Source organism: Stigmatopora nigra, chromosome 9, assembly GCF_051989575.1.
Source record: "Stigmatopora nigra isolate UIUO_SnigA chromosome 9, RoL_Snig_1.1, whole genome shotgun sequence".
Classification (NCBI taxonomy): Eukaryota; Metazoa; Chordata; class Actinopteri; order Syngnathiformes; family Syngnathidae; genus Stigmatopora; species Stigmatopora nigra.
Window position 1 is genome coordinate 2086826 of NC_135516.1, and position 12879 is coordinate 2099704.

The 12879-nt window shown below is 40.8% G+C and overlaps 1 protein-coding gene across 3 annotated transcripts; it reads left to right on the forward strand.

Annotated features, from left to right (window-relative positions):
* Positions 1-1421: 1421 nt before the first annotated feature.
* Positions 1422-4366, forward strand: erich2 (glutamate-rich 2). 3 transcript variants are annotated; one of them, XM_077724742.1, is made up of 6 exons: positions 1422-1563; positions 3574-3671; positions 3753-3871; positions 3924-3993; positions 4071-4142; positions 4206-4366. In XM_077724742.1, exons 2-6 carry the CDS (start codon positions 3644-3646, stop codon positions 4352-4354), a joined length of 438 nt encoding a protein of 145 aa, XP_077580868.1. In that variant the 5' UTR covers positions 1422-1563; positions 3574-3643; the 3' UTR covers positions 4355-4366. The 3 variants fall into 3 exon arrangements, with proteins under 3 accessions (XP_077580868.1, XP_077580869.1, XP_077580870.1); XM_077724743.1 differs by having other exon boundaries at positions 1447-1563; positions 3599-3671; XM_077724744.1 differs by having other exon boundaries at positions 1470-1563; positions 3588-3671.
* The last annotated feature ends 8513 nt before the right edge of the window (positions 4367-12879 follow it).

Here is a 12879-nt window from a genome sequence, read left to right on the forward strand (position 1 = left end):
CGATTCGGTGACACCAAGGCCATTTCGCAGGCAAAGGGAGACGTCATTGCTTTCACCAACTCTGATTGGCTAGTAGGCGAGCAAAAGTGAGCCAGCCAGAGATCGCAAACTCCACCCACAATGGCAAATGGAGGAAAACAAATGGATTTATTTGGTTGCAGATTTGCCCACAAAGCTATTTTCCAGACTGATTTTTCCAGAAAAAAAGGACATCATGAAGAAAGGGCGGTCAACTCCGAAGCTAGCAAGCCTGTTACAGCCGGAAAAAGGGCGTGTTCGCCACTTTCAGTGCGCTAACTGAGAGATACCAAACTGTATTTGGAGCGAGCTGCAAAAGCAATTATATTGTTGTGTTGATTTAAAGCCATTTTTAAGATGGACTATGCCAGAAATACGACAGGACAGGCTCGACTTTCATCATTAGCTTTGATGGCGATAGAAAAGAAGGAAGAAAGAAAGGAGGGTGGATATTGTGTACAGGTAAAAATGATTTTTGAAAACTAAAATATGGCTATATTCCAAAATTATATTTTAATTGTATGAGGTTATTATTGATTATTTTAATGTGTCGCAGGTTTAGATGCAGTAGAGTTTTTATAGCCATAAAATAGTAGAGGGATTGGATTGAAGGCGTCGCCAGCACAGCAAACGTGTATGCAAATATATACAGTTATGATACAGAAGAAGTTCACCACTTAAAATCTATCAAGCAAATGTACAGATATGATATGAGAAGCAATTCACAAAGCTTCAAAATAAATCAAATTTGATGTGGGGCCTGAGCTGGGAAACAACGCCATCGCGTGTCCAAGCATGGTGACTACCTGCCTACACTACTTTGGGTTTTTACTGGCATCAGCAGACATAGTAACTGCTGAGCTTTGTCATTGGGCCGGAAAAGGGTAGATCACGTAAGGTTGGCTCCTTGAAAAGTAGATCTTTGAGCAGAAAAAGTTTGAGCAACACTGATTTTGAGGAATATGTCAAAATAGAGGGCCGCCCAGTGGTGCGGGTGGTTGGCACGAGAGGTTACCGCATCGGTCTCACAGCTCTGTGGTCTGGGTTCATATCTAAGTCCACCTATGTGGAGTTTGCATGTTATCCCCGGGCCTGTGTGCGTTTCCTGCAGGTACTCCGGTTTCCTCCCACATTCCAAGAACATGCACAGTAGGCTGATTGAACACTCTAATTGCCCCTAGGTATGTAAGGGCGTGAGTGTGTATTGTTGTCTGTCTCCTTGTGACCCACAATTGGCTGGCAACAATTCAGTATGTCCCTTGGCTGCTGCCTATAGTTGCATGGGAAGGGCTCCAGTGACCCTTGTAGGGAAAAGGAATTCATGAAAGAATAATAATGTAGTATGCAATTCCTGACGTGCTTCCTCAACGTCTTCCTAAATGCAATATTTTCTTAAACATAGGGGGCAGTATTTGATCGAGACACTAAAGTTGTTCTGTTGTTAAGGCAACCAGTGTCGATACCTTGTTGTCAAGTAGTTTTAAAATACTGGAATTTATTTTACTAGAGCAACATCAGAGTGCATTAATTTTCAACCCCAGACAGGTAAATAAACGTTTCTTTTAAAATCACACAGTAATACACACGTGCAGACATGCACACGCGCACACACGCGCACACACACAAGCGCACACGCGCGCACACACACAAGCACACACACGCGCGAACACACACAAGCACACACGCGCGAACATACACAGCACACATGCGCGCACACACAACACTTGTCCAATCCCAATTTTCAACACATTTTTTATCTTCGTAGCACCAAAATTAACTAGACCCCCGCAACTGCAAAGCAACTGTCATATCTAATTGTTTTTCTCATTTCCTTTGGGCCTTCCTGATTTTGTCGTTTCTTGGAGGGTGTAGTGGGCTGTGTCACACTGCTGGCAATTATCCTCTATAGTCTATACAATGTCTGGACATGGAGAAATAGTATCTTAGTTGCCACCATTGCCATTGCAAATTTTTAAACTCTAGTGCAAATTTGTGATCTTTCTCTGGTCATGTGTTTTTGTAAGTTGTCTATTGCTGGAATTTGGGATCTTATTTGTTTCCACAGCTATCGATAGGTTATGGGTGTTCGTTTTTCCACATTAAATTAGACGTCTTGTTCTCATCTTCTGCATGAATTTCCATCGGGTACTCCGGTTTCCTCCCACATTCCCAAAAAACATGCATTGTAGGCTGAAAAACTCTAAATTGCCCCTCATTGTAGTCCAACAATGTTTTTACAGTTGTGGTCAAAAGTTTACATACACTTGTGAAGAACATAATGTTATGACTGTCTTGAGTTTCCAGTTATTTCTACAACTCTTTTTTGTCCTCCGATAAAGTGATTGGAACAGATACTTCTTTTTCACACAAAAAAAAACATTTATGAGGTTCGGTTCTTTTATAACTTTATTATGGGTAAACAGAAAAAAGATGATCAAATGTCCTGGGTCAAAATATACATACAGCAACCTTAATATTTGTCAACATGTTCCTTGGCCATTTTCACTTCAATTAAGCGCTTCTGGCAAGCTTCTGGTTGAATCATTGACCACCTCTTGACAGAATTGGTGCAGTTAAGTTAAATTTGATGGCTTTCTGACATGGACTTGTTTGTTCAGCATCGTCCATAAGTTCTCAATTGGGTTTGAGTTAGGACTTTGGGAAGGTCATTTAAAAACCTTAATTCTAGCCTGATTTAGCCATTCCATTACCACTTTTGATGTGTGTTTGGGGTCATTGTTCTGTTGGAACACCCAGCTGCGCCCAAGACCCAATCTTCGCGCTGATGACTTTAGGTTATCTAGAAATATTTGAAAGTAATCCTCCTTCTTTATTATCCCATTTAATCTCTGTAAGGCACCAATTCAATTGGCAGCAAAACAGTCCCACAGCATAATACTACCGCCACCGTGCTTGACGGTAGGCATGGTGTACTAGGGGTTAAAGGCCTCACCTTCTGCTTTTTGGTGATTCTCGGTTGAATCTTCACCCTCCTGACCAATTTTCTCTTTGCAGCAGGAGATAGCTTATGTTTTCTTCCCGATCGTGGCAGTGACATAACAGTACCATGCACTTTATACTTACAAACAATTGTTTGCACTGTTGCTCTTGGGACCGGCAGCTGCTTTGAAATGGCTCCAAGTGACTTTCCTGACTTGTTCAAATCAAGGATTCACTTTTTCATATCCATGCTGAGCCCCTTTGACCTCCCCATTGTAGCATTTGTGGGCTTTTGCATCCAATGAGCCCTATTTAAAGGACCTCAGAGAAGTCACCAGCTGTAGTCCCTCATAATCACTCACAAGAAGTTTAGAAGCACTGCTATCAAGCTCATTTCAGTGACACAACTTTCTGAGTCACCAAAATTGCTAATTTGTGTTTCTGTATGTATATTTCTCACATAGCAGATTTGATCACTTTTTCTGTTAACCCATAATAAAGTAATAAATGAATTAAACTTTATGAATGTTTTTGTGACAATCAGATTTCAATAATTGCACCCTGTGCTTTTATATAGTTAGTATGTTAAACGCTCACTTAAACTTTATTCAACAGAGTTGAAACATCAGTCTGCTTCTAGGTTTGAACAGCACACTTGGCAGCAGAGTTTGGAAAATACTTTAAAATGAACTGTGCTTCAGGTTCATCAGCAGGTTGTTATCTAGCAAATTCAAAACATTATAAAAAGAAAGAAAAGCAAATAGTCATAGTTAATAGATGATCATGGTTTCTAGAAGAAACAACTCCACCTACAGAGACCCTCCGGGCATATGAGAAGAAAAATGACTGTAACCAAAACGCTGCAGATGGTGCCGATAAAGACCTTGTTGTTCCAGTGAAATTGAAAATTGAGGTAAAATGACACTAGTCTTGTTGTATTGAACTTTAATTCACATTATAAGAAGGACTACATTCAGTTCCTCAGTGCGCTAAGGGCAAAAGACTTCCAGCTGGCCAAAAGACTTTGCCAGATGAGTACGTTCCTGCTCACTGCATTAATGCTGTCATCTGGTGCCGTCAACATGAACTCTGACTTAATATTACATTTTCAGTTCTCGTCTATGATCCACATCATCCAGAAGCTTCTGAGTTCCTCCCTTTGATCCAGAGGAAGTTGCTTAAAGGTAAAGGGAAAGCGCAATTCTTTGAGTCAAGGTTCACAATTATTCTACTATTTCTCCTTACAGAAAAATGCACAAACCAGAATAGTGAGGACAATGAATGCAACGATGACGATGATTCTGGAAGTGATGAAGAATCATCTCAGAATTCTCAATCCTTATCTTTGCCATCAGACGTGGATGCTGGTAGCGATCAAGAAAGCAAAATAAACTGACCAGTGCATCAACCTTATATCTACACCTCAATCAATCTTAACATAATATAATTCATTCATTCATCTTCCATATGATGCCTCCTCAAAAGAGTGGCAGAGATTGCTGGAGCCTTACCCAAAAGACTTCCGGCAAAAGGCAGACTACAATCTAGACTGGTGGTAATGCATTTTGCATGTTTCCTCTGTCAACACAATCGTGCATGTTGGAATACAGAATACATTTATTGAATGCCTTTTTACATGTCATTATACAGCGGGTATAGAGAGATCTGAAGATTTCACCGTGTAGTGCACAAATAACAAAATCAAACAGACGAATAAATAATCAATAAATAAGACATAGATAAATAAGAAGTCCGAGTGAGATCAGCACAGCAGAGCGGGCTTGTTCCGTCTGAAGTCCAGGATGAGTTCAATGGTTTTGGAGACGTTCAGTGCCAAGTTGTTGAGAGTGCACCACTTGCTGAGTCTGAGGACCTCATCTCCGTAGGCCGTTTAAATTTCCCCTGTGATCATCCTCACCACCGTTGTATCGTCCGCAAATTTCACAATGATGTTCTCAGGGTGCATCATGTCTGCAGGCATGTGTGTAGAGCGAGTAGAGTAGTGGAGACAGCACCCAGCCTTGGGGCGAGCCAGTGCAATGTGGGAAAGTTGGGCAACTTGGGGATAAGAATCTCAGGTATTATGGTGTTAAAGGCTGAGCTGTACGCGAACGAAAGCATTCTGACGTAGCTCCCTCTTTTCTCTTCTCTTTTCTCTTCTCTGGAGGGAGGTGGTTATTGCATTTTGGTGGATCTGTTCGGCCGATATGCAAACTGATGCGGGCCGTGAATGAGGGAAGACAGGCTTTGATGTTTCACTACCAAATTTTCAAAGCACTTAGTGATGTTTGCTGTAAGATTTACTGAGCGTTAGCTGCCCAGATTGTAAGCGGGTGACTTCTTGGGTACTGGGGATGATGGTGGCTGATTCATGACTGGCTGGGATGGGGGCTTGTTCTAGGGAAAGGTTGAAAATGTACGGGACTGGTGCTAGTTTGTCAGCAAAGGCCATAAGTACTTTATTTAGTATTCCATCTGTTCCTGTGGCCTTCCTGGCGTTGACTTCACAGAGCACATGTCTCACATCCACTCCCTCCCTCCACAATGAGTGGGGTGGAGTTTCTACCCGAGCTTGGTGTGGGATCTACTGGAGGTTAAGGTAGTGTGACTGAGTGCTGGGCTTGGGACTCTAAGCCCGCATAAAAGGCATTTAGCTCCTCTGCCAGTGGCGTCTTGAGTCCACAGGAGTCGCAGCACAGCCCTTGTAGTTGGTGAAGATCCATATCCTCTGCCACTTTGTTCAGGGGTCGTCAAGTTGCCCTTTTATTTTCCCAGTGTCGTCTGCTTTGGCAGCCTTAATTCCTGTGTTCAGGTTGGCGCGAGCTGCGCTTTAGACTACCCTGTTACCAGATCTGAAGGCTGTATCTCGGGCCCGGATGAGTGATCGGACCTAGCTGGTCATCCACGGTTTACAGTTTGGGTAAACCTGGATGGTCCTGTCCACAGTAGCCATGCAGTACTTGTTGTTGTTATGATTGCGCTGAGACGCCGTGGCGCGGTCGGAGGGATTTGGACCCAGTAGTGGGGAAGCAGGAGGGGACGAGGCAAATTGTGCTCAGCGTAACAACTTTAATAACTTAGATGCATGGAGTACAAATGACATCAAGGAGTATGGTAGTGTGGCTGCATTGCCATGGAATCATACGCAGGTACCTTTGCAGCAAAGTATGCAGTATCACTCAGTACAACGATGAATACCAATTCAGTCGTTCTTAAATACACACATCCGGAAGTAATCATTATGAATCACTCGCAGCTGCTCGAACATAATGGCAAGCCAGGAGGGACGAACGTGCTGCTCCTGACAGTACCTCCCCTCTAAGGGACGGATTCCAGACGTTCCAATGCCAAATGTCCATGAGAAGAGAAAATCGGGCAGAGGGGGCAGATGGTGACGTTAACATCGTCCAGCGGGTGTCTGCGCCGGCCCAAGACGAGGGGAAGGAATGGCCGGTCCAGCGGGCGCCCGCATCGCGCGTTTTCTTTGGCCCTGAGAGCCACCCAAATCAACGGAAAAAAAGACGCAGTGACTTGACTTCTGCAATTTTTCCTCTCCCGTCTTTCTACTGAGATTTCATCGTGAATTTTAACAATTATGATAGAAAAATGTAACATAAAATCTGCGATATACTGAAGCCAGGGGCGGCTCTCTGGCACGGGTGGGTAGACCATCGGCCTCACAGCTCTGGGGTCCTGGGTTCAAGTCCATGTCGACCTGTGTGGAGTTTGCATGTTTGCGATTCAGCGTGTGCCCCGCCCTTGGCCAGAGACAGCTCGGATTGGCTCCAGCAAGCCCCGTGATCCGAATGAGTATAAAGTGGTTAAGAGATACTGAAGCAATTATCAAAGTACAATTATCAAAGAGTGTATTTATTAAATGTTACAGTTATGGGCATATGAAGACAAATGGTATCTAAATATAATTTATATTTAAAAAAGGAAATAATTTAAGTACTTTTATGACTTTGTTGTGGGTTAACAGAAAAAGTGATCAAATCTGTTTGGTCAAAAATATACATACAACAACATAAATTAGCAATTTTTGTTACTTAGAAAGTTGTGTCAGTGAAATGAGCGTCATATCATGGCCTCTTAACTTCTTTTTAGTGATGATGAATGACTACATCTGGTGACTACTCTGAGGCCATTTAATGAGGGCTCATTGGATGCAAACGACCACAAACGCTACAATGGGAAATTCAAAGGAGCTCAGCATGTTTCTGAAAAAGCGAATCCTTGACTTGAACCCAGGAAGACAACGCAAGCTATCACCTGCTGCTGAGAGAAAATTGGTCAGAAGGGTGAAGATTCAACCGAGAATCACCAAAAAGAAGATCTGCCAAGAATTAGAAGGTGCTGGAACACAGGTGTCCACAAACAAGTGTGTTTTGCATCTCCATGGACTGAGAGGCTGTCGTGCAAGAAGGAAGCCCTTGCTCTAAAAGCGACACCTTAAGGCTCGACTGAAGTTTACTGCTGATCACATGGACAAAGATAAGAACTTCTGGAGGAAAGTTCTGTGGTCAGACAAAACAAAACTCGAGCTGTTTGGCCACCATGCCCAGCAATATGTTTGGAGGCGGAAAGGTGAGGCCTTTAACCGCAAGTACACCATGCCTACCGTCAAGCACGGTGGTGGTAGTATTCTGCTGTGGGACTGTTTTGCTGCCAATTGAACTGGTGCTTTACAGAGAGTAAATGGTATAATGAAAAAGGATGATTAGCTTCAAATTGTTCAAGATAACCAAAAGTCATCAGCCTGAAGATTGGGTATAGGGCGCAGTTGGTGTTCCAACAGGACAACGACCCAAACACACATAAAAAGTGGTAATGAAATGGCTAAATCAGGCTAGAATTAAAGTTTTCAAATGACCTTCCCATAGTCCTGACTTAAACACCATCCAGAACCGTGACCGGACGATTCGCCGAAAGACGTTTCGCCAACGTGTGTTTGGGGAAACGCCGACGGACAGTTTGCCGAAGGGATGTTTCGCCGAACGGACGTTTCCCCAGACGCCCGTCGGCGAAACGCCTTTTGGCGAATCGTCCAAGTACCATTGAGAACTTGTGGAAAATGCTGAAGAAACAAGTCCATGTCAGAAGGCCATCATATTTAACTGAACTGCACAAATGCTCTCAAGAGGATTGGTCAGAGATTCAACCAGAAGCTTGCCAGAAGCTTGTGGATGGCTAGCAGGAGTGAAAATGGCCAAAAGCCATGTTACCAAATATTAGCGCTGTTGCATGTTTATTTTCGATCCAGGATATTTGGTCACTTTTTTCTGTTCACCCATAATAAAATCATAAAAGAACCAAACCTCATGATTGTTTTTTGTGACAAAGAAGAATCTGTTCCAATCATTCTATCAGAGAAAAATCAGAGTTGTAAAAATAGCTCGAAACTCAAGAGAGCCATGACATTATGTTCTTCACAAGTCAATGTACATTTTTGACCACAACTGTATGTCCACACAAGGGACAAAAACATGCTTCACGGGAACTCACAGATGGGATAACGAGCGTGAATAACTGGCTTTAAAATACTTGACCATCCTTAATCATATCTAAGACTTTGTTACGTAATTTTCAAAATGAAAGTCAAATAACAGTGACCCCATGTTTTTGTCCAAAGAAAATCAAACATTGAAGTCCAAGAAATTGAATATGTAGCAATCACTCTTGGCTCTCAACTAGCCTTCAAACGACAGATAAAACACACGCTAAATAAAATAAAATTTGTCAATTTTTAGCTTCATTAGAAACAATTTAACAGCCACCACAATTGTATTGTGACACAATGATCACATCATACATGACTTACTGCCTACCAAGCTGGTCATCGGCCTGTCAAAGAACACCAAACCAATTGAAACCATTTATAAGCAAGCTTTGAAAGTATTGGACATAAAGCCAAAACGCACCACCATTGTCAGATATTAAAAAAACAAAACCTGTTAAATATGCAGATGCCACCGTAGTTTTCAAAATAATCCAACACAAAGCACCTAATTCTCTGCAAGATTTTGTACAGAAAAATTTCAACTCATGAACAAGGGATGCCTCTAGAGGTGACTGTGTATAGTTCCCTTCAAAAACAGTGCTCACAGCAGATAGGACTGTAAAATAGCTTAGATTCAGTTTATTACCAAACTGTAGCTCACAGTCTGTTGTCCTGCAACGCTCTCCAAATGACCAGTGAGTGAGTCTTGTATACAGGCATAACTGACAGTTGTCAGCAAGATGTTGGACAGATACGTGTTAGTCATTTGCAGTGCAAAGATAGATTAATCAGCAGTTGAGTGTGCTGATATGCATATCATCATAGGCAAGGTTCAAAGCGGCAGCCAGTTGCAGTAGCTCCTGAAACCCTCACTCGTATTCTGTGTTTTTATAAATTTTTACAGCTTTTTTTATCCTTTATTTTACGTTTTATTGTCTCTTAAGATTATACTTGTTAATTTTTATGATAGACGCCATACTTTTATGTTTTCCAACTTTACTTTCAAGACTCTACTTCAAGACTCTACTTCAAGACTCGCGAGAGGCAGTCTTTGATCTACTAGTTTAGTTTATATTTGCAAATTCTGGACATTTCATTTTTGACTGCAGTTTTACACAAAGGATCAGCTGTTCGCGCTAAGCAACACCTGGATGCCCCTGGATATCCCTGCGGAGTTTAAGAGGAAGAGACAAGGTTGCAGACCTGGACGAAAATATCAGGAGAGAAAGCGACGCTTCAGACCCAGCATTCCATCTAATATTATGGGGGATGAAAGGTGGGAGGAAGTGGGAGAGCAAAAGATGCTGACCAGGATGATGTCCACCATGGACAGCATCCCCTGCATGAGTCTGTGGAGTCCCTTCGAAGCACTTTCAGCAAAAGACTGCTGCACCCTCATTGCAGGAAGTAGCGCTTCCGAAGAACTTTCCTCTCATCAGCTGTCAGGCTCTTTAACAAACCAAATGGCTATATATATCCAGGAGATTGATGAAAAAAAAGGTCATTGTCATTGAATATTGCTATCTATACATATATATATATATATATATATATATATATATATATATATATATATATATATATATATATATATATATATATATATATATATATATATATATATATATATATATATATATATATATATATATATATATATATATATATATATATATATATATATATGTATATGTATATGTATATGTATATGTATATGTATATGTATATGTATATGTATATATATATATATATATATATATATATATATATATATATATATATATATATATATATATATATATATATATATATATATATATATATATATATATATATATATATATATATATATATATATATATATATATATATATATATATATATATATATATATATATATATATATATATATATATATATATATATATATATATATATATATATATATATATATATATATATATATATATATATATATATATATATATATTGGAGGAGACTGACCACTATTTGTGTTCGAGGAGGACATCCTAGCCCCACACCATGGGGGTGGAAAATCGAGGCTCTGGCGTTGACGCCTGGTGGGTAGACATGGGTTGGCGTCGACTATGGGATTTACCTGAGTTTACCTGTTCCATTGGTTCTTTCAATGAGTAAAGCTATTTTCATTCGGGAAGATTCGACAGGCCTAGTTTTGAGAACTGAGACAAATTGTTATGAGACTCGAAATACTGTTTAGACTTCTGTTATGCATGGTGATTATATCTCATGAATATATTAATAAAAGGGACTGTCAGGAGCGGCTCGTTTGCCCCTCCTGGCTTGACGTCATTTCATAGCAGCTGTGGTCAATTCCTTGATTACGTCCTGATGGGCTATTTAAGTGCGACGGAAGTGTTAGTCACTGTCGGATCTATTGCGCATTTCGATGACGTAACTCCTTGCGTGACGCTCCGTGTCCTAGCATACAGCGCTACAAGGTATACTTCTACATGCTTCGGTTCTGTTACTTTTGGGATATTCAAGCCCTTGTTCTTTTGTAAACTTCTATTGAGTTATTAAAACCTACCACCATGAGACCAGCCCTTCCCGTTTATTCCTACGTTCCCGCGAATGTGTTTAACTTCCCCCAGTTGTACCATATTAGCGTGGCACGACCGGGGGAAGTTAAACCCATTCCGTAACAGGGACACTGGGGTGTCATCTGACCAGAGGCGCGTGTGGATCGATTCTCTCTGCAAGAATAAAAGGGTATGATCTCAAATGCCTCCGTTATTGAAAGGTGAACTTGGGAATATTTATTGGTGAACCTATAATTTTGGTCCGTACGAGCCTGGGGTCAACACACTGAAAGCAATTCCAAGCGCTTGGTCGACATCTGGAAAGACTGTGGCCACGGCATTTAAAATCCTTGAACGTTTGCATTTGTTGCCGGTTGCCAAATGCGCGAAGGAACATTGCATGTGTAGGTCCATTTCAGGGGAAAATGCGACAGTAAATCCTGTGTAATACTAGTCTCTGGCAGGTGAAGAGACGGAGTAGTCTATAAAACTAAGGGTGTCGGTGTCCTCTACTGTCCGGAAAGGTACTTCAACTCCGAAAAGTGTACCAAGGAGTATACTTGTGTGTTTGTGTGTGGTGATAACATACAGTAAAAAGGAAAAACTTTACTGGCTGATTGCACACCAACTCCCTTCAAAATGGGGACCTCAAATAATAAGACAGCTGGAGATGACGATCCGAAACAAAGTCGGGGATTGTGTAGGGATTGGAAATTTGTTAAAAATTAAAGCGCTACAAGGGTTTAATACCTTACTTAATAGATAAACAAATTTGGATTTGCTGGCCAGCTTAAAATGCATAAAATAATAGACCTGCAGGATAATATACGCACTAATGCATAGAGGTAATATATATAATATATGAATGGAGATAGAAGCGAGACGGCTTGTTCCACAGAAGGATAAGACGGGTCCGTTGTATTAAAAAAATGGAATAGCGGGGCCTCCTCGACTGAGGGGGAAAACATTTACCGAGATAGGTGGCAGGAGTGTAGGAGAGATTGGAGGAAAAATAAATGAAGAGGTTAAACGAAATCGGCTTTTCAAAAATGCTGCATGCTGGGTTTGCCAAAAATTCGGGCATTTGATGATTGCCTGGACAAAAGGGTCTGATAGGTTCATTAATAATTGCCCTTCTTTTTAATTATCAATAACTGCAGGCAAACATCTTATTCAATTATTGACATTTAATTAAATAGATTGGATCACAGATAAGAACCTTAAGGGAGGATGTCTTCTAAAGTATCCTCTCGACCAGTATTTCGCGTACGGCTTTAAGGCATTTGGATAAAAACAATCACGCCTTCATTTGACCTAACAATCATATAACCATTACATAAAGAAGCCCGAAGTGCGCCACGAGTGTTATGGAAGTGGCAGAACCAACATCTTTGTTATTTGCTCCGTTGCTGGAAATGGCAGATATCCCGAGTCCTTGCTGCCTCCCGATCAACAACCCTCACAGCCCGATACTGGATGAGATGTAGCATAAACAATCCTTGGATAAGTCCATGTGAGAGTGGACTAGGCGGCAGCTTATGACCTTGAGTCGAACAATAGAAAGACTTTTAATGATTTAACAAAGAAATGAATTACTACACATATATAAACTCTAAAATCTCTAAAAACGAGGGATGCCTGCTCAAAATGATTTGAATGAGGATTTTGAATATGAGGATAAGGATGTTGAGCTAAATGTAATGGAAACACTGGCATTTAATTTGGTTCAACCGGGGATCACATTTTTTTGTGAATGGAATTCAATTGGAATTTTAGTGTGATGCTGGAGCTCGTAAAAGAGCAATCTAAATGATTATTTAAAAGCGTTAGATGTAGTTTGTGAATAGCACCTAAATGTAC

Coding starts and splice junctions, on each gene's coding strand:
- erich2 (XM_077724742.1), top strand. CDS start 3,644: ATGAACTGTGCTTCAGGTTCATCAGCAG. Junction 3,872..3,923: donor CAGTGAAATTGAAAATTGAG/GTAAAATGACAC, acceptor CATTATAAGAAG/GACTACATTCAGTTCCTCAG. Junction 4,143..4,205: donor CCAGAGGAAGTTGCTTAAAG/GTAAAGGGAAAG, acceptor TTCTCCTTACAG/AAAAATGCACAAACCAGAAT.